This window comes from Apteryx rowi, unplaced genomic scaffold, assembly GCF_003343035.1.
Source record: "Apteryx rowi isolate R43461 unplaced genomic scaffold, aptRow1 scaffold_80, whole genome shotgun sequence".
Classification (NCBI taxonomy): Eukaryota; Metazoa; Chordata; class Aves; order Apterygiformes; family Apterygidae; genus Apteryx; species Apteryx rowi.
The window spans coordinates 647782-665899 of NW_020451094.1; the positions used below are offsets into that span (position 1 = coordinate 647782).

Genomic DNA, 18118 nt, shown 5'->3' on the forward strand with positions numbered 1-18118 from the left:
AACATAAACTAACACACACAAAACTTTAAGGAAATGTGCAAGAATCCAGCTAATCGCCAACACAACATAATAGGAAGATATGGGAGAACTAGAGCTTTAAAGGCCCAGGCGGTCACCAGTCTGTAAAGGCAGTCAAAAGACCCCATCACATTCTGGCTGTTTCATATCCTTTATATATTTCTATCAAGAGAGGAGCTGCAATAGCTCCTACGTGAACTGAGGACTGCAGTGTACAACAGAAGCAACCGAGTGTCAGTTTAATTATTGCAGCTGTTCATGTGCACTCCTAGCACAGGGCTAAAGCTCTATCATACAATGAAGAATGGTTAAGTTTATCTCACTGCTTTTCATATTTCACAGGCTGACAGCTAACACATGGCAGCTCCTCTGACTCAGCCCTTTGTCTCAAATCTCATTGCAAGATTCCAACCTCAACTAAAGACAGTGAAATGGAAGGCTGAGAACAGGGAAGGAGTGTCACTTATGTTGAGAAGCTATGACAAAATCTGTATTCCTACCCCTCCATTACTTTGTAAAGCAAACAATCCCAAACAGCAAATGGAAACTCACCCATTGCACATTCATCCACATCCTCAGTGCAGTCTGCTCCCTTATGGCCTTGAGGACAAGTGCAGATATAATGACCGTTCACAGGATTAGTATCACACAGAGCACCCTTCTGACATGGATTGCTAACACATGCGTCATCCAAGTGGCACAGAAGACCTGGAGAAGCATACAAGAGTTCATTCAAAAAAGTGAGATACAGCAGGCAGACCTCATGTTACAAAATCAAATTCTCCACCCTAGTATTTCAAATAGGGACCCTCACAACTAGAAGTGCGAGTGGTTTCTTGTAGGCTTCAACTCACAGACTGCCAAAGGAATTTCACCATGCACTTATAAAACATTATTAAATACAGATTCTGTGACTTCAAAGGCGTCTCCAGCACTTCTGAAACTCTACAACGGCTTTTTGTTACCAAAACCTCCTTTTGGGAGAAGTTAACTAGCTCTTCTCTCCAACTGGCATGATTCCTCTGACAGCTGAAAACAAAGGTGTGCATGAAGCTCTCTTTCTTAGTTCAGATATACACACCACTTACGTTTCTAGTAATAGTTAGGAGACCTCAACCTTTTTACCTACCCTACAATAGGAACTTTGTAGGAACTTCCATTATGCCAGTAAGGGCATCCTCACTTGGGCAGAAATATCCGAGTTCACTTTCTACACTTTTGAGTACAGTTATTGTAAATGGCACACAACAGCTCATCTCCACCCATAACTTCTCAAAAACAGGCCCTGCTAAGCATTGGAAAAACATCTACTTTCCCAGCAATAAAAATTGTTGTAAGTTTTTCCACTAGCTCAATACAAATATTTTTTGTTCTTAGTTACAGAGGTGTAAGAAGTCTTTGCTCACTGACAGTATGCATTTCCTTTTGTCTCTCCTGGTTTTAACACAAAACATTTAAAATAAGCACACCACTTTAAGCAATGCATCAACTTCAGAGTTATGATGTTTTATCTTTTCAGAAGTGACAGAGCTACACAAATTTTCCATCCTTACCTGCCTTTCCTTCTGGACAAATGCACGAAAAAGAAGCCACTCGATCAATGCAAGTAGATCCATTAGCACAGGAGGCAGTGAAGCAATCATCGATGTTCTTACTGCAGTCATCCCCACTCCAGCCGTTGACACAGACACAGGCATACCCTCCGTTGTGGTTGGTGCAGGTACCTCCATTCTGACAAGCATTGGGCTGGAGCTGACACTCATCAACATCTTCAGTGCAAAATTGGCCTGATACACAAAGAGGGAACAAGTTTAATGAAAGTCCAGATACTCAGACACAAGAAGATTCTTACAAAGATATAAGCAAGAGAAACACCAAAGTCCACTTCCTAATTCTGGGATATTCACAGTCAAGCACAAGCCTGAAAATTTCCACAAACATTGTTGTGAACTTAGACAAAAAAGAACCAGCATCCATACGTGACCCTAAAGAGGAAGCTGAACTGCAAATAACTTTGAAAAAATACAGTGCGAGAGCCAGAAGAAGGCCTGTAGAGTGCAAAGACACATCTGGGATGATTTCAGAACCAGAATGAAGCAAGCCCTGCCTGCAGAGCAGCCAGAGGGACTAAGAATACAGAGCACGGCCTCACAAGAAAAACGTGGCCAAGGCGGTATCAACTGGCCAGCAAGGAAATAACTCTTGTCAACAGAACTTAATCTTTTCCTATACAATTATGCAATGCCTATTACTTGCTGAAATATTACTTGATGAGGCAGAATAGAATTCTTGAGGCTCTTCGACCCAAAATGGTCATTTTCTTATCCCCAGGTATTTCTGCAAACAATCACAAATAGCTTGCCTTAAAAAAAAAAAAAAAAAAAAAAAAACAAAAACACAGCCCCCAAAATCATTTGAGAAGGAATAACTGCTCTCTAGTAAGATTTTTTTAAACAACTGGCGATATTGAAGGGAGGGAACCAAAAGTACAAGTAACAGTCTTAGCCAAGACTGTTTTAAGTAACTATATTGCTATTACCAAGACCCTCCCATTCGTCATCTTCAGCTATTGTATCAGCTGCACACTTATATTTGTCTAGAATTTCCCTAGTACTCTGGGAATAAGAAATTCAAGAGTAGGCCACCAGTCTTCCCTGCCAGCTCTCCTGGGGTACAGTGTATCCAGGTTTGCCAATTTAAAAATACTTACTAGATGCTGCTTAGTAGTCACCTCATTTATGAATGGCCTGGAAATTATGATGCTAGTGCATAAACATACACTTTATTTTGATACACAGAACAAAAATATTTATTGCTGGTAAGAATGTAAAAACACTAAGCCTTAACCATCTCCATCTACTCCGGCCAAGCCATGATTCCTACTCCTCCTCTTCCCAGAGCACTTTAAGAATTCTTAGCCTTTGGGCCTGTCAGCCCTGGATTTCTCCCCTCAGTGGCAAAAGACGACAAAAAATAATCAAGTTACACAGCTGCACTTTGTTTTGTGCAAATGTTGTGTAATCTGCCTCCAGAAGTACTACTTCAAAACCAGGATTTTATCACTTGGGGGAAAAAAGAAAAAAGAAAAAAAAAAAGGAAAAAAGTTTTAATAATAATAGAAATAATAACGGTAAAGTTTTCTGAATGAAACCCCATATCCAGTTACTTAGTAAAACAGTTGGGAGCAAAATATAATACCAAAGGAATGTCACACTTATCTGCAAAACATAAGTCTCTTTATTACAAAAACCAAAACGATGCATGTGTCATAACAGAAGTCATTTGTTCATTAGTTTTCATTATTAGCAAATCCATTAGCTTATCAGTAACCAAACTGAAGCGAGTCAGTTATCTCAGACTGGTGCCTAACAGTTGTGCGTATCACAGAACCCATCAACACAACTGACTTCCTTTCAAAAAAAAATTAAAAAAAAAAAAAAATCAAGGCATTATTTGCTTATAAAAGTTATTTTCGTCTTATTCTTGGAGGGGGCCCAACCCAGATCAAAGCACGAACGCCCTGACCACCGCACGCTCAGAGCAGAACTGCTTCGCAGAAACACTCTTGCAGCATCTGCATCCTCTTTTCGGCTGCGGCCAATTTTAACCTGACACCRCGAAAGCGCGAAGGGCCCCGAAGCTGCCGCGGTGCTCCAGACTGCGGGGCCTTTCCCGGTGCCGCTCGCCTGGCGGCCGGCTGAGCACCGCGCCTGAAAGGGCAGCCGCGCTTAGCAAAGGCGGGCAAACCGCTCCCTCGCATAAACTTTGGGGGGGTGGTTTTACCTTTCCATCGCAAGTGTCACCAGCAATGCTCTGGGACTGCTTTTATTTCCTGTCACTCATACACCACCTCTACAAAGCGCAGTAGAGCGACACGCCTGCAATAACCCTATGTAACTGAACAGCTACTGCTTGTTTCTCTCTCTCCACAGTCAGAGACTAAAGTAAACTTTTAAAGGTATATCAATGTCTCCATAAGAGGGGAAAAATGCAAAATTTGAAGTTCTGTGAGCAATTCAACTGCATTTCAAGAACATAACACATTTGAGCGCCTTAAATTTGATTTTTCATTCAGCTTCTCAGATTTATAATGGTCCTTTTGTAGTTACTAGATCACAATCACATTTGTGTTTAATTACAAATATGAATCAAACAGCCCCATCTTAATGCAATTTGTTTTAAAAGCAAAGAAGATTCGATTCATGATATGAGGGGCATAAATGAGCAATTTACTATTGCATTTTACAATTGAATATTTTAATGAGAAAAACTTGTTCTTTATTGAAGTTATAACTGAAATCCAGACTCAAATAAGTTCTGGGCAAAAAATATAATGATCAAAAACAGCATAAGGCCAGCAGAGCATATCAATCTAACTACATTTTTAAGTACTCAGTCACGTGACAATTAGGCAAAATACGTAACCATTTTTGAAAGATTTTGGAATTACATTTTAAAATACTTCAAGTCCCAGACTAAAACCCAAGGCACTAGCATTTCTTAAATCGAGCTGCTGAACTCATGAGCACGCAAAACAATCTCAAGTTCATTGAAAAGGCTGAGCCCTTACTGTTGAAGTGAGTGGCTTGGAAACGTATTCTGCAGTCCAAAAGCTTAAAAAGGGAGAAAAAATAAAGTATATTTTTACAAAGCTTGGGGTTGTTTATGTAGTGTTTTTTAATCCTTAGATGTTAACAACATGGGATTAATGGTCAATTTGTAATTCTTCAGCACAGTTTTTTCTCTCAGAAAGTAGCATATATCTATAAATAGTTTCCAAGACTGCTGTCCCTCAAAGCAACATTGCCACCTAATTCTCTGAGTGGGAATAAGAGATGGCCACAACCTCTCGTTCCCAAAGGGCTACCTAGCCCTCAGAAAGGATTTCACCTCCTTGCACCAATGAGAGGGAGAGATGAATATTTTGGGCAGGTGCTGCAAAGAAGAGACTTGACACTTTTCTGTTTAGCAACCTAGGTCTTCAATATGGTGCCTGTCCTGTGAGCTTCTTGAATGACTGTTTCCACGGCAGAGACAAAAGGCCCTTTCATTGTATTGCGTAAAAAAGGGATTTAATTCTAAGCTTCTCTATGAATATTCTGCACAACCTTTGTCTCTGCCTGTTTACTTAGATTTAAATCAAGTGAGACAAAGATCTCCGAAACAGTTACTTAAGGGATGCAGCCTGATTTAATTGTAACTGAATCCAGTACATTTATTTGTAGATCTGTACTTGATAAGCTTGTTTTCTGCTTGCTAAGAGGTTTAGGAAGAACCAAGTCTTTCATTCACAGGGCTGAGATTCAACTTCCAAGTGCAAATTCCACTGTGAATTGTACAGTCTAATACTTTTCATAATCCTAATGTTTCTGAAAGCCACAAAAACATTTCATCTGAGTGTTAATTCATTTAGCTGACAGTTTCTGTAGGTATGCCTTTACTTGTGTTCTTGCTACTTTCACAACATTTCTTTTAGAAATATAATTAAGTACAGTATGAACCAGTGAAGGTATGTCCTTACACAATGCTTCAAGTACAAATACACTAATTATACAACATTTTAATGGAAATGTAGAAACATATACATAAAGCATGACAAGAAAGGAAGCACAAATTACTCCAAGAAGCTAATATAAACCTAACCCGATCTTGATATTTGCAGAGCCTGGGAAATCAGCAAAATGCAGACTCAGGTTCTAAGTGACCTTGTACAGAGTAAACAGCTAGTCCATGCGGTATTTCAAAATTGAAAACCAGAAGTAGAAAAGGGGAACAACCTTCAACTCTTAGTGCTTTTTGCCCACTATGAAACTAACTGACTTCCTGTACATTTCCCCTTGGAGAAGCCATAAGGAATATAATGCCCATTTGCTGCTCTGATTGCTGTCGCTGTCGGAGCCAGCAGGAACTCGACAGGAACTCGGAGATCCCCTTGAGGCGGGCACAYGATGCAGTGGTTCAAGACCTTTCAGTTAGTTCTACCAACCAGCTTGCATTGATGAGAAACAGCACACCCCTTCTCCTAGAGCGCTTTACRTTAAAAAGGACAAAAAAAACCTCACACAAAAAAAMCAAAACAAGCAAAACCAAAAATTAAGAACAAAAAAAGCCCACACCACTGATTTACAAAGGCAATGAAGACTRGGCATAAAATGAGTGCAACCCTACTCTGAAAGAGCACAGCATTAGCTTAGGGCAAATAGGAAATGCAAACAGCCACACTGGGAAACAGCAACAGATGCCTCCAAAAGCTGATCCTACTGAACCTCCAGGCTCTGTCTAAATCCCAGTTCCAAGACAGGAAACTGCACTGATCCTACAGTTGAATGCTGGAGCTTTAATTAGTCCTGCAGAGAGCTTCGTCTTTGGCAGGACAGACTTCCCATAAAGGAGAAACTATTCTTGGTCTCTTAACAGCTCTGCAACGGGAAAGGCTGCTGCTGTTCACCTGCACAGCTGGAGTACCAGAGGCCAAAGTCTCTGTGAGAGCAGATCTCCCACGCAATTTAAGCACTAAAAACAGTGACTAGGACAAAGGATGTAAATACCTTGCTGTGCCTGCAAAATCAGTTCCTTAAAAACTGAGCTGGGGGAGATGCCAGTGTCCATTTCTCTCAAAAATCAAGAGCACCACAGCACCGAACTTGGACTGAACTGGAAGTGAGAATATCTTAAAAGTTTAGTGGTACTGGAAGGGAACTGGATAACGCAACACAGATCCAACACGGATCCTCACAGTCCCAAGAGACCAGGCGGCAGAGGAGCACCAGGCCGCAGGACCGCCTTGACGGCACCATCCTCCCAGCACCTCGCAAGCAGCCGGGCAGCTCTCACACCCGCGTTCCCACACGCAGACCGAGACTCACTGGCCCTCTTTCAAAAGAGCAGTCTGGGAAATTATAACCCAGTAGATTGAGAAATCACTCTTTCAGAGGGTTTCTAGAACTCGGACCGAAGTATCCCAAAGATCATCATAAGGTTTTTGAATCAGCTCAGTGTAGCTAAAGAAAGGCTGCGTCTCATTAGAGCTGTTTATGCTTTTTTCCCAAGTTTCAAAGACTTTGTTACAAGGTGAAAGGCACCTTATCGAGACTCAAGAACCAGCTAAGAGATAAGAAACAGTATTTGTATAAATGGCCAATTTTAGTTGTGGCAGAAGGTTAACAGTGCCACACCTCAGGGGATCATACCAACTCCCCTCTAACCACCTGTACACACGTCCAGGATACTGGCTGGCAGACCACATCTGTCCAAGGAAAGATGTTTCTCTGCCCCATCCTTTCTTGCAACCCACAGGAAAAGTCTGTGCTGCCCGAGTAACCCAAAGCACGTCCGTCAGTCGGGTCAAAGATCAGCTGCCTCAGGCTGCTGCGCAAGTCTCCTCAGTAAATGGAAAAGCACAGGAAAAAAAATTTTTTAAACCAACAGGACTTCTAGTAAAATGTTTATGAAAAATACTTTAATATCTATGTTTTTGAACTATGTATTTGTAAAAAAAAACAAAAAAAAATTCATTTATCTTTAACCAATGGAATGATTCCTACTCCTTGAAAAAACGAAGTTACAATTAAAGAATACATACAAGCACAGGAGCATTTAATTAACAGTCTGGAAGGAGATGAACAGCAGGCAGCGATATCTTTAACACAGTAATATTTATGTTAACCGAGAGGAAGCCAGGGAATTTCAAGCAGACTCAACTAAGCGAGGTTACTGGGCACTGCAACAGCAGACGAGGTTTGATGTGACAAATGCCAAGTAATCACAAGGGTAAACAGACTTCTTGTACAAATTTTAGGTTAGACACTCCTCAAAGAACAACTTCAGCTTGCCTGGAACAATTCAATGGGGATCTCTGCTCAACTCACAGTTTTAATCAACAAAACAAATATCACTGACAAGACATTTGACTGCAAGGAGGATTAAGTAATGCAAACTTTGCTGTATAACAGCAAGGGCATAGCCTCAATGTGGAATACACCTCGCAGCACTCGAGCCACCGCCTTAATAAAAAACACATTGAAATGGGGGTACAGGAAGAGTTCAGAGTCTGGCAGACTGATGAAGAAGAGAATTCATAAGAGACTAATAAAGCAAGCACTACCCACAAAAGGAGAAAGATATTACGGTGCAAGTATAACACAAAAGGTACTGCAGGAAAGATGCAGCATATGGCAAAGTATACAGAAGAAAATATCTGACCATTTATATAATTAGCTTTACTGACCCAAGGTATCACTAAAAGCAAAGAACTTCGAACTTCCCTAAAGGAGGTGACATCTTTATACAACAAGAACGCTTGGAGCAACAAACAAGTAATGCTGAGAAAAAGCGCAGAGGAAAAAAAAGCATTCAGATTTAGATACAATCTTTATTTAAAATACATTGAGACCTTGAGGGTGCTGTCAATCCCACATCAATGTATGATGGCAGTTCTCAAACCTCTTCAAGACGAAAAGCTCACACTGCTCATCTAAGGAGAGAGATGACCGCTCAGCAGACCAGAGATTTCCACAGCTTGCTAACGCCCACGTTATACCTAATGGAGAATTTACCCATTTTCTTTGGGAATCCAAGTCTGGGGAGTGATGAATGCGACATCCAGATCACATTCAAACCGCAGACCCTTGAAGCCATCTCGACAATTCCCTGCGGGGAAATCTGATGAACAGGACTGCTACTGCCAGCCTCAGGGACGGCTGCAGACACAGGGGAATCCAACGGACTACACAGTTTACACCTGCAAAAGGTCTCTCCCAGTTGCATGTGTGTTGAGTAAAGGTATTCCCTGCTAAGTACTACAATAGCTTTTACTGAAAAAGGGACTGGGGCCAAATATTTTCTCCTTTGTAGGAGCTTTCTGGAAAAACTGAAAGGCATCACAGCCCTCGGGGTGCTCCTTTTCCCAAGGTGCCCACACTATCTTTTTTCCATTTGAAATACAGAACTATGGAGCTGCAAAGCATGGGCAACCATTCCCAAAGTTCTTTTTTTTGTTTTTTTAATAGATCTATATTGAGCAATGTCAAAGGCTATCCAAGTTACCATAATATTTAAGAGTATATTATAAAATTTGAACAATTGAAGAAGAATCTATACAATTGCATCAAGCATAGTTAAAAAAAAAAAGTGGTCAGATGATGGGGAAAAGGGTTTAATTTCAAAACCACACTATGAAGCACATAGTAGAATGAACAGTCATTTACTAGGGATTTTACAACCTCCAAACCCAAATTTCTGTACTCATGCCCTGATCCACTAAATACTGCCCTAAATCATTCCGTAGACTACAGGGTAAGATGGCAGTTGTGACGGAGCTCTGCAGAAGTACTATCACAAATGAACAAAACAAACTCATGAAAAATTCCTAGTGATGCAGCAATGATAGTCTAGCTTAACATGGTGGTGGCAAGTGAAGTGGCTGGGGACAGCAGCAGTATGGAGAAGAAGTCAAAAGGAATTATAAGTCACCACAAACTACTCTCCATTTTGCCCTTCTATTAACCTCCTCTAGAAAACCAAGTAAACCAGGGAAATACCTAACAAGTGAAAAGGTCTGCAAGGCAAAATATAACAGCCAGAGCTTAAACTTACAAAAAAGCTTCATATTTTCAAGCTCGCTCAACAATGCATGTTTAATAATTATCCAAAGACAAATCACCTCATTCTAAGTATGAGGAAGCGATAGAAACTGCCAGGAAAAAAAAGTCAGATGCAGATAAAACAACTACCTATTAGTCTGGCCTCATAGCACATATCCACCAGCCCAGACTCACAAGAGAGCAGTCTAGTCTACTTTGTCTTAGAGCCAAGCACATGCAAAATGTACTGAAACGTTAAGACAGCCCATCAGGAGACTATTTGGCACATTTGACCTCAAAGAGTATTTCCAGACTGGAACGTTGCCAAATGCACAATGGAAGAGGCAGCAGCACGGTCTAAATTGGATGCTGCCGTTCTATCATCAGACTAATTCAGCTGTTAATACCTGAGGTGTTTTATTACAGCTACCTGCTAATCAAGGCTTGTTACTGGGAAGTGGAAAACAGCATGCAACGAACTGAAGACTGTGGTAGGTGTTCCAGAATTCAGACTGGATAAAGCGCTAACTACTGGTGCCATTTAAAGCCTGTGAAATGAATCTGCTCCGTGCGCTGCTAGAATGAAGTACTGCAAGAGAAACAAACAGCACTCAGGATGAAACCTGGTTAAATCAGGTGCTTCAAATCATTTGCACGCTCAAACTTAGAGCTGCCAGCTCTGGAGCCTGCCATGGGCTCCCTTCTCCCTTTGTATCTGCCGATTCATACATGAACAATCATAATCCTTCTTGGCATCTTTCCGAGAGCTTCGTCTCTTGGAGATACTACTGTAGAGATAGCAAATCACTGGCCAACTTGTCGAGTTTAGCAGACAGATCTGAGTTAGTACCAAAAAAGAAAAAAGCTACAGTGCTTTTTAATATAAATTTGGACAGGCACCAGAAAGTCTACCATCACTGCACAACCAGGAAAGGTGACGGCACTTCTTGCAGGAATCTGACCCAGCCTCCATACACTGACCCAAATGTAAGGACTGCTCTTTGCACCTGATGTAAGTGTATGCCAACCAGAATTAGAAAAAAGAGTGCAACCCCAACAGCACTCCCTGGCAGACAGTGACAATTTCTATGGAGGAGGAAGGAAATACATTCTGTGGTTTAGGCAACTGGCATGTTAAATACTTCAAGATTTGAGATCAATGTTATTTACTGTCAGATTTAGTTCCACTAAATTTCAAGCCTTTAAGTATTCTAGCAATGAAGTAATTTTTTTTAAACATTAAATTAGGATGATTTGTTACTGTATGTTTTCTGATACAGAAGCTGAAGAAAGTGGTATTTGGCAAAGAAAGCTTAAAACAAAAAAAACAGGGAGAGAGAGAAAACACAAAATACCAGAGCATACGATCTTACATAAAAATGTTAAACATTAGCCTTTTGATGTTTATCCTCCCTTCTAAGCAATGAAAATTCACGTCTGCCAGCATTTAAGGCTAGGATTTTCAAAGAAAACCAAGGTAGGGAGCAAATCTCACTCTAATTAAATGGGAATTGAACCCTTAACTCCCCCCATTGAAAATTCCTGCCGAAAGCTCTGCAGGAAAAGTAAGCCTTGTGCTTGTGTTCAAGAGCATATGACCAAGCTACCAGCCATTTTAATTAAAAAGCACTGCCCTCCTGCCTGAAGAGGGTTTTTTTTTTTTTGCTGAAGACAAACATTTGCTTCTTAAGCTTGCTTCCAATATTGGAGTTGTTTGGTGGAGTCAGCTGTTAGCACAGTGTGCTGCCCTCCAGACAAAGGTCTCCTAGATTTTAACAATATACAGATCACCAGAGCCTCCTTCTCAGGCCAAAGCAAAGCCTGAACAAATACAACTGCCATGGGAGCCTCACTTTCTCAACCACAGGGGTGGAAATGAAAGGAAGCAAGTAGGCCAAGCCAACAACTGAGGCAATATAATGTAGTTCTTCCAAAAAATTATCTGAGCACAGACATTGTGTGTGCCCCAAACCCAGAGACTCATCCTGATGCAGCACTTCAGGAGCAAACAGGGCAAAACAGTGCAAAACTCAATGGAGGATACAAATCATAGCAAGTTCTGTTGTGCTCCGTTCCAGAAAAAATATTAGGGTCAAATGCAGATTCATGATGATCCTCTGAACTATTGCAAGCTTTGCACAGCTAAGTAGGAGTCCTTCTCAGCTAAGTAAAAAAAATGCATTTACAGTATTTTATAGCGTTAATCACTTTAGTATCCAAACTCTAAAGTCACCTTCACAAAATGCTCTCTAGGTTAGATTAACAGAGCAAACAGGTGCATTTGAAAGAGAGCCTGGTTTCTTCATATGAAATGTAGTCTGGGATGACTGAGCAGCCTTTAAACCCTCAGGTGGTTTCACTGCCTCTTGTGGAAGGACACCCTAACAGCTCCCACTGCCCAACCTCACTGCTCTGCGCTCCCACTGCTTGCTCCGTATCGAGACCTCACTGTGAGCCATTTTACTTTCTGATCCCAGGCAAGGAAAAAAAAAAAAAAAAAAAAGCAGCTGAACAGTTTTTTTTGTTTGTTTGTTTGTTTTTTGCTAGATTAGTGAATTTAAGTGGCTCACTCCAACAAATACCAGAGCCAGCTCAAAGGAAAGGGAAAGGTGGCTAGGAGCAGGCAGAGAAAGAAAAGACATTCCTCTTTCAGGCAGCAGTGAGCCATTAGGTTGCTTTAACCGCCTGCAGAATTGCAGCGTAAGACAAAGTTTTCACATCATGCAGACGTCAGCCAGGATTTTTGGCTAATTTTGACTCAGATCACACTAAAAGGCACAAAATTCTCTGGCCTATCAGGCACAGAAGAATAAAGATGGGCTTCAGTCTTTCACAAAAGCATCCTTAACTACTTCAAAGAAAAAAAGTGAGCTTCAATACACATGTGCAGCACAGATAGTGCCTTGAAAGAACACAAAGAATGCTGGTCAAAAAAAAAAAATTTWAAAAAGTCGGCTAACAATCAGCAACAGAGACTATTTGGGGAAGAGTTTCCCCAAAACATGCCCCAAAGATTGCCTTGCCAACTACAAACTCAGGAGGTTGACAATCATTACAATTACAAGAAACATGAGAACTTGGGAGGTTACAAAAACATATTAGCGACAACAGGAATTTCTGGTCATCATCTCTGAAAGGCAAGATTTTATCTTTCTGAAAAAAGGCAGCAAAAGAGAAAGAAGGAACACACTGCAACAAAAAGGGAGCAGCCATCTCTTTAAAGGAGCAGGAAATGAGGCTGAACGCAAACAGTCTCAAAAGCTGGATTTTAGTACCAAGCAGAAAAAATGCACGCTTACGTGCTCCAGTCTACCACCTGTCTGGGAATCACAGCAGGCAGCTGGTTACCAAAAGGAATTGCGACAGATTCTGTTTCAGTAAAGGATGCTTTGATATTGCTTTACACAACACTGTGCTTCACTGGGTGGAGTACAGCTTCTTGATTTCTCAGCAAGGAATGGGACTGGTTTCTGTATGCTACGAAGCACAAATTATATTAACAAACATGCTAAGTTGTAATTCACAGCACAAAGACTATATCAAAACTAAGACTGCAAATAGTCCAATTTGAACTTTTCCAGGATTACTTGAAAAATAACTATTAGAAAGACTGCAGAACTGTTACAAAGACCACATATCTATGCAGTGAAAGTATTTTGTAAGATTTAACAATCTTTTGCTTTTAAACACATGGGTAGGGGCCCTACTCTCTTTCTCTTTTATTTATTTATATTAAAGTACCACTCAGTGTCCTCTAAAGTCAAGGTCTCAGCTGAGGCTTTTGATTTTCTGAAGTGTTGACTCTCTCACAGTCCCACACTGTTGCAATATAAGCAGTCACCAGGGCAGATTCCAAAAATGTTGTTTGTTCACTCCTCCTTTCTTCACTTACCTTAGAGATGATTTACAGTGTTATAAGCCATGTTTTTGCAAAGGATGAACCTGCATTTATACAACATTTCCTTATTGCTGAGTAACTCTTTTACTGTAGTTTCTTTGCTCCTCTCAGAATCAGTAGTTTAATCTTGAAAAGCCGCATCTCTCCTTAAACTGTTCTAACCTACTTTCCCCCGTTTTGTGCCCTGCTTCAGTTAGACATAAACAATACTATTACTCAGCCATCTCTGACCACATACTGCCTCCCTGTTTAAACGTTATGAACAGCCCCATTCTGCTGCTCCTGCACACTTGAGGCGTCAGTGTAACCAGCCAGCACGTCTCACATTGCTCTGGGTCACACCTTTTCATCCTATCGCCAAGCTGGAGATGGATATTATCCTGCGTGTTATTGGTCTCTTATGGAAGGCACAGGAAAGAGTTTGAAGCCCATTCAGAGAAACAAACTTCTTTTAAGGAAAGGCTACTGAGATGACCAAAGCAGGTCACAACTGGGATGACCTGCAGGACTACATCAAAAACAAGAGACATTTGGGTGACTTACAAGACAGTTTGCCCACTCGCACTACATGGCTGTGTTCACTGTGAAGCTGGACAGGATTTTGGGGCACCATGGGACATCATCAGTTGCCCACACATTTATTGGGCAAAAGAAAACTTACAGATATTATAAACAAATTCTTGCAGGCCAGCTGGCCAAAAGCTTTTCAGTGCATAGGCTTTCAAGCAAAACTACACAGAGAAGGCCCCAAATACAGTCCTCCATTGCCACTGTTAGCCTTCAGCCTCCAAAAACACTCAGATGAGCAGAAGTGCTGAGGTATGGTTATTGCTAAGACATCCTGTGGACATGGGCATAGAGCTACTGCCCTGCACATGTGAGATACAATGAAATATATGCAGAGATGACATGAAAACATGTGGCTACTTCTTGACTAAGATACTCATGTTTTCATTCGAATGCCAAAACTGAAATTGCTCATTTTAGACAAGGTAATTCAACTCCCTCAAAGCTCTGATGGTTCATAGTTCAAGCAGCCAAGCTGCTATTTCCGAAACCGAGAGAACAACTTCAGTTCCAAATTGACCTGGTTCTTGAAGTTTAGAAAATCAACAACCCTGAGAAGCCATTAACTGAAACCACTGCTACACTCATAACGTTAACTTCACCATAAAGGAAGGGAAATCTCAGAAAACCCATTCCATTAAATTGTTCTAGAAAGCTATGGGGACATAAGCCTTTGGGAGTTCCTCTCTCTTTTCAGGATTTCACAGGAGAGAAGCATCCTTCGCACACACAAGATCTGCTGGAGAGCCCACGTGCAAAAAAGAAGGATGGCACAAAACTACGCCACAACATGGATCTAATGATTTTTCCCAATGCTGGTCAGTCAGGGGCCGTAAGAGGTTCAGAAGTGGGAACCACCARCTGCACTGCAATGAACTTCAGCCTTTAATCGGAGAGACAATCTACCACAACGCCAAACAGAATCTCAGCCTACTACCACCGAGCCCTCTGCCAGGTGAGCTGCAGATGTCGTGCCCCTCGTTGACAGCAACCACCTACCCAAATCCTGTAAACCGAGCTAAGTTTATGATGCCTCTGCAAAGCAAATCAACCCCTTTTACACTTTAAACCCATGCTGCAAAACGCTCATGATCCATCATATCCTTTATGCTTCAGGGAGAATCCAGGGATTAATTTACAACAGATAGAAGCTAGAAGCCCTAACAAGGTTTATAACTTGTGCAGTGTGAAACAAGATTTTCGGGGTCACTGAAGGGCTGTCTGCTCCTCATCCATGCTCTCTTGCTTTGTTTTCCTTTACAGGTTTCACTTTCTGCAAGCTTTAAGCTCTTGTGGACAGAGAAACAGTAGAGAAGAAAGGGCGCTTGCTCATCAAGGGCAGAACTAATTTTCTCCTATTTACACCAAGTTTCAAAGAGCTGTGCAAGCAGTGGTGCATTACATTCTTTCATGTGGTTTTAAATTCATTTAAGAATATATAGATTTTTAAAGTTAATGAGGGTTTTTTTTAAACTGACAGGCCTCCTTCGCAGTTAATGAGAACTGTTTTATAGTAAGAATGATGCTCTGAGGAAAAAGCTAGAATAACATGATGAAACCTCTGGTCTTCAGCAGTCAAATTCCTCAGGTTAAAATTGTCTGAGCTACCAATCACTAGAGATGTTCAGGTTTAAAACATTAATATTTATTTAGATACAGAGTAAAATGTGTTCAAGGTTCTCCAGAACGCGAAGAGCTAATTCAGGGTCAGTTCCCCCAAGATATCCTGAATTAGTAAATAAGAGAAAAAAATGCAGTTAAGTCTATACCTCAGTTTGCCAGTTTTAAGGCTGTGTCTTCACTTACAATTTTGAAAGAAGGGCAAAATTATACTTAACTGAAACAGTGTGCCAGCTAAAAATGATTAGTATGACTCAAAAAAAAAAAAAAAAAGCACCCAAAACCAGAGGTATTTGTTTATTTTTGAGGTATGGAGACATTTTGTGACTGAAGATGACACCAAATTTCCTGTAAACTGCTTCTTCACATCAAGCAGAATGCTTTCTTGAAATTAGCACTTTTTTTTTTCCACATAGACTCAGTGTAAAGCAGTCTCGTTTATGAGGCAAAAGTAACTGTGCCAGTCAGAGAACTCCACTTAGAAAGCCAGACGCAGCAGAAAAATAAGCTTCCCATACACACCCTTTCTTTCTCTTCCCTCCCATTCTCCTAGCTATGTTATACTAGATTTGCCCAGTTCTGCAGCACTGTTACCATCATCTACATGAGGATTATTATGCCAGATTAAAAATACCCCAAATGTATCAGCAAAGCACCTCTAATGCATGCACCAAACCAGCAAAGCCATGCTTTGTACTTTTGTAAAACACATATCGTCCCATACACTGACATCTACCCCACAGACTGCACAACGCAGTACAGATGTGAGCTCCATTCAGGCACTTGCAACTTGCACCGTGTATTGGGTGAAGGCCAGAAGTCCTGCATTTCATTCCCATAAAGTTAGTTCAGCCCATACAGGAGCATTTTCCATGGTACATACCTGTCCACTGTGGCGGGCAGCGGCAATTGTACGTGTTCACACCATCCACACATATACCCCCATTTTGGCAATTATGGTTTGGGCAGTCATCGACGTTCCGTTCACAGATGCTTCCCTCGAAACCTAGAAAAAGCAGAAAATYGGGAGACTGAAACAGGCTTTCAAGCCTCTTTTAAAGAGAATTAATTCTTTACGCAGTTTTATTTCCCATTTTCTTTTTTAAATTATTTGTCGTGTTAAACTAATCCTGATGAACTTCAGCATAGCAAGCTGACCAGTGACTTGGTAAAATGCCTTTGCATTATCAAATGTGCAGGTCACATTACAGAGTTAAAATCCTAGTGCTCTGGATAGGAAATGATTAACCATGTTTTCACCAATACAAAGACAAGGGGTTTCTTAGTTTTTAAACCTATGTGAATAATAAGCAYTGTCAATCAAGGTAAACAAAGTGAAGACCAAGAGATTTAGTTTAGTAGGAGGTAAACTTGTTGTCCAACCACCAGTGGCCAGAACACCATCCAGGACTAGTTTTCCCTATGGCAAAAATGTACCTGGTCTTCACTTTATGAATATCTCAGGATTGTTCATATGCTTTGGCTATGTCAAAGTAAAACCCTTTATGCTTTGAAAACGAGCGTTCAAATTCCTGATAGGGCCCTCTTCGGTGTTTGACAAGTCAGTCAATCAACGAATCAGACACCACCCATGGTATGTGGTTAATGCTTATAAACTAAGTCCTGACTGAAAAGGGAGACACTCTCCCCAACAAAAATCAAGGGTCCTGACGTAGTCACACTGGCAAAACACCTTTTCTCTCCTCTGCTAGAATTCCCTTTCTCTTTAAATTGGTGGGAGAAACAGGGACATTAGGGAAGGGAGTCATCAATACTCCATCTTCCCCTAGATTTCCCCTGCTGGTTTACCTCATGCTTCATTAAATAACTTTGCCATTTCTGTTGGATGAGATAGCGATTTATCAAAGTACAAATGGATGCATGTTAATGTGGATGAAGTAAATAATTTCAGAACGCAGAGATTAATTTAAAACATCAGCTTTGCCTCTTCACTACTTTGGAATGCAACATTAACATGACACAGGCCTTTCATCCCAAACCCTGTCTTTAACCGCCCTCTACTTTTAATGCCCCGTTCCAGACGGTTCCTTAACATCTGTGTCAAGTGACACAGACTCTCTGAACAACATCTGGTCCCACAGAGATCCCATTACACGGCAGATGAGGCTGAGCCTGCAAAGCTCTGAAGCAACTTCTCCAGACTACGGCCATTCTAAAGAGACTTAAAAAGATCCATATAAATTCACATCTCAGACTCCTCCAATGCTACAGGTAAGAGTCAGAAGGGAAGAGAAGCACTGTTCCTTAGTCGTATCAAGTGCTATCTGACCCACAAGCAAGGAAAAACAGCTTCAACATGACTTCTGTTTAAAAAAAAAAAAAAAAAAAAAAAAAAAAAAAAAAAAAAAAAAAAAAAAAAAAAAAAAAAAAAAAAAAAAAAGACCTGTAACATTACCCTCTTCCTTCAAAGCCC

General features: G+C 40.9%; 1 protein-coding gene across 1 annotated transcript in view; it reads right to left on the reverse strand.

The window, feature by feature from the left end:
• Positions 1 to 18118, reverse strand: part of NOTCH2 (notch 2) — a 95369-nt gene that overhangs the window by 44979 nt on the left and 32272 nt on the right. The window contains exons 6-8 of the mRNA XM_026089164.1: positions 16568 to 16690; positions 1572 to 1805; positions 571 to 726 (exon numbers count right to left, since the gene is read on the reverse strand). Coding sequence (XP_025944949.1) covers positions 571 to 726; positions 1572 to 1805; positions 16568 to 16690 — 513 coding nt within the window. The remainder of the gene's footprint in view (positions 1 to 570; positions 727 to 1571; positions 1806 to 16567; positions 16691 to 18118) is intronic.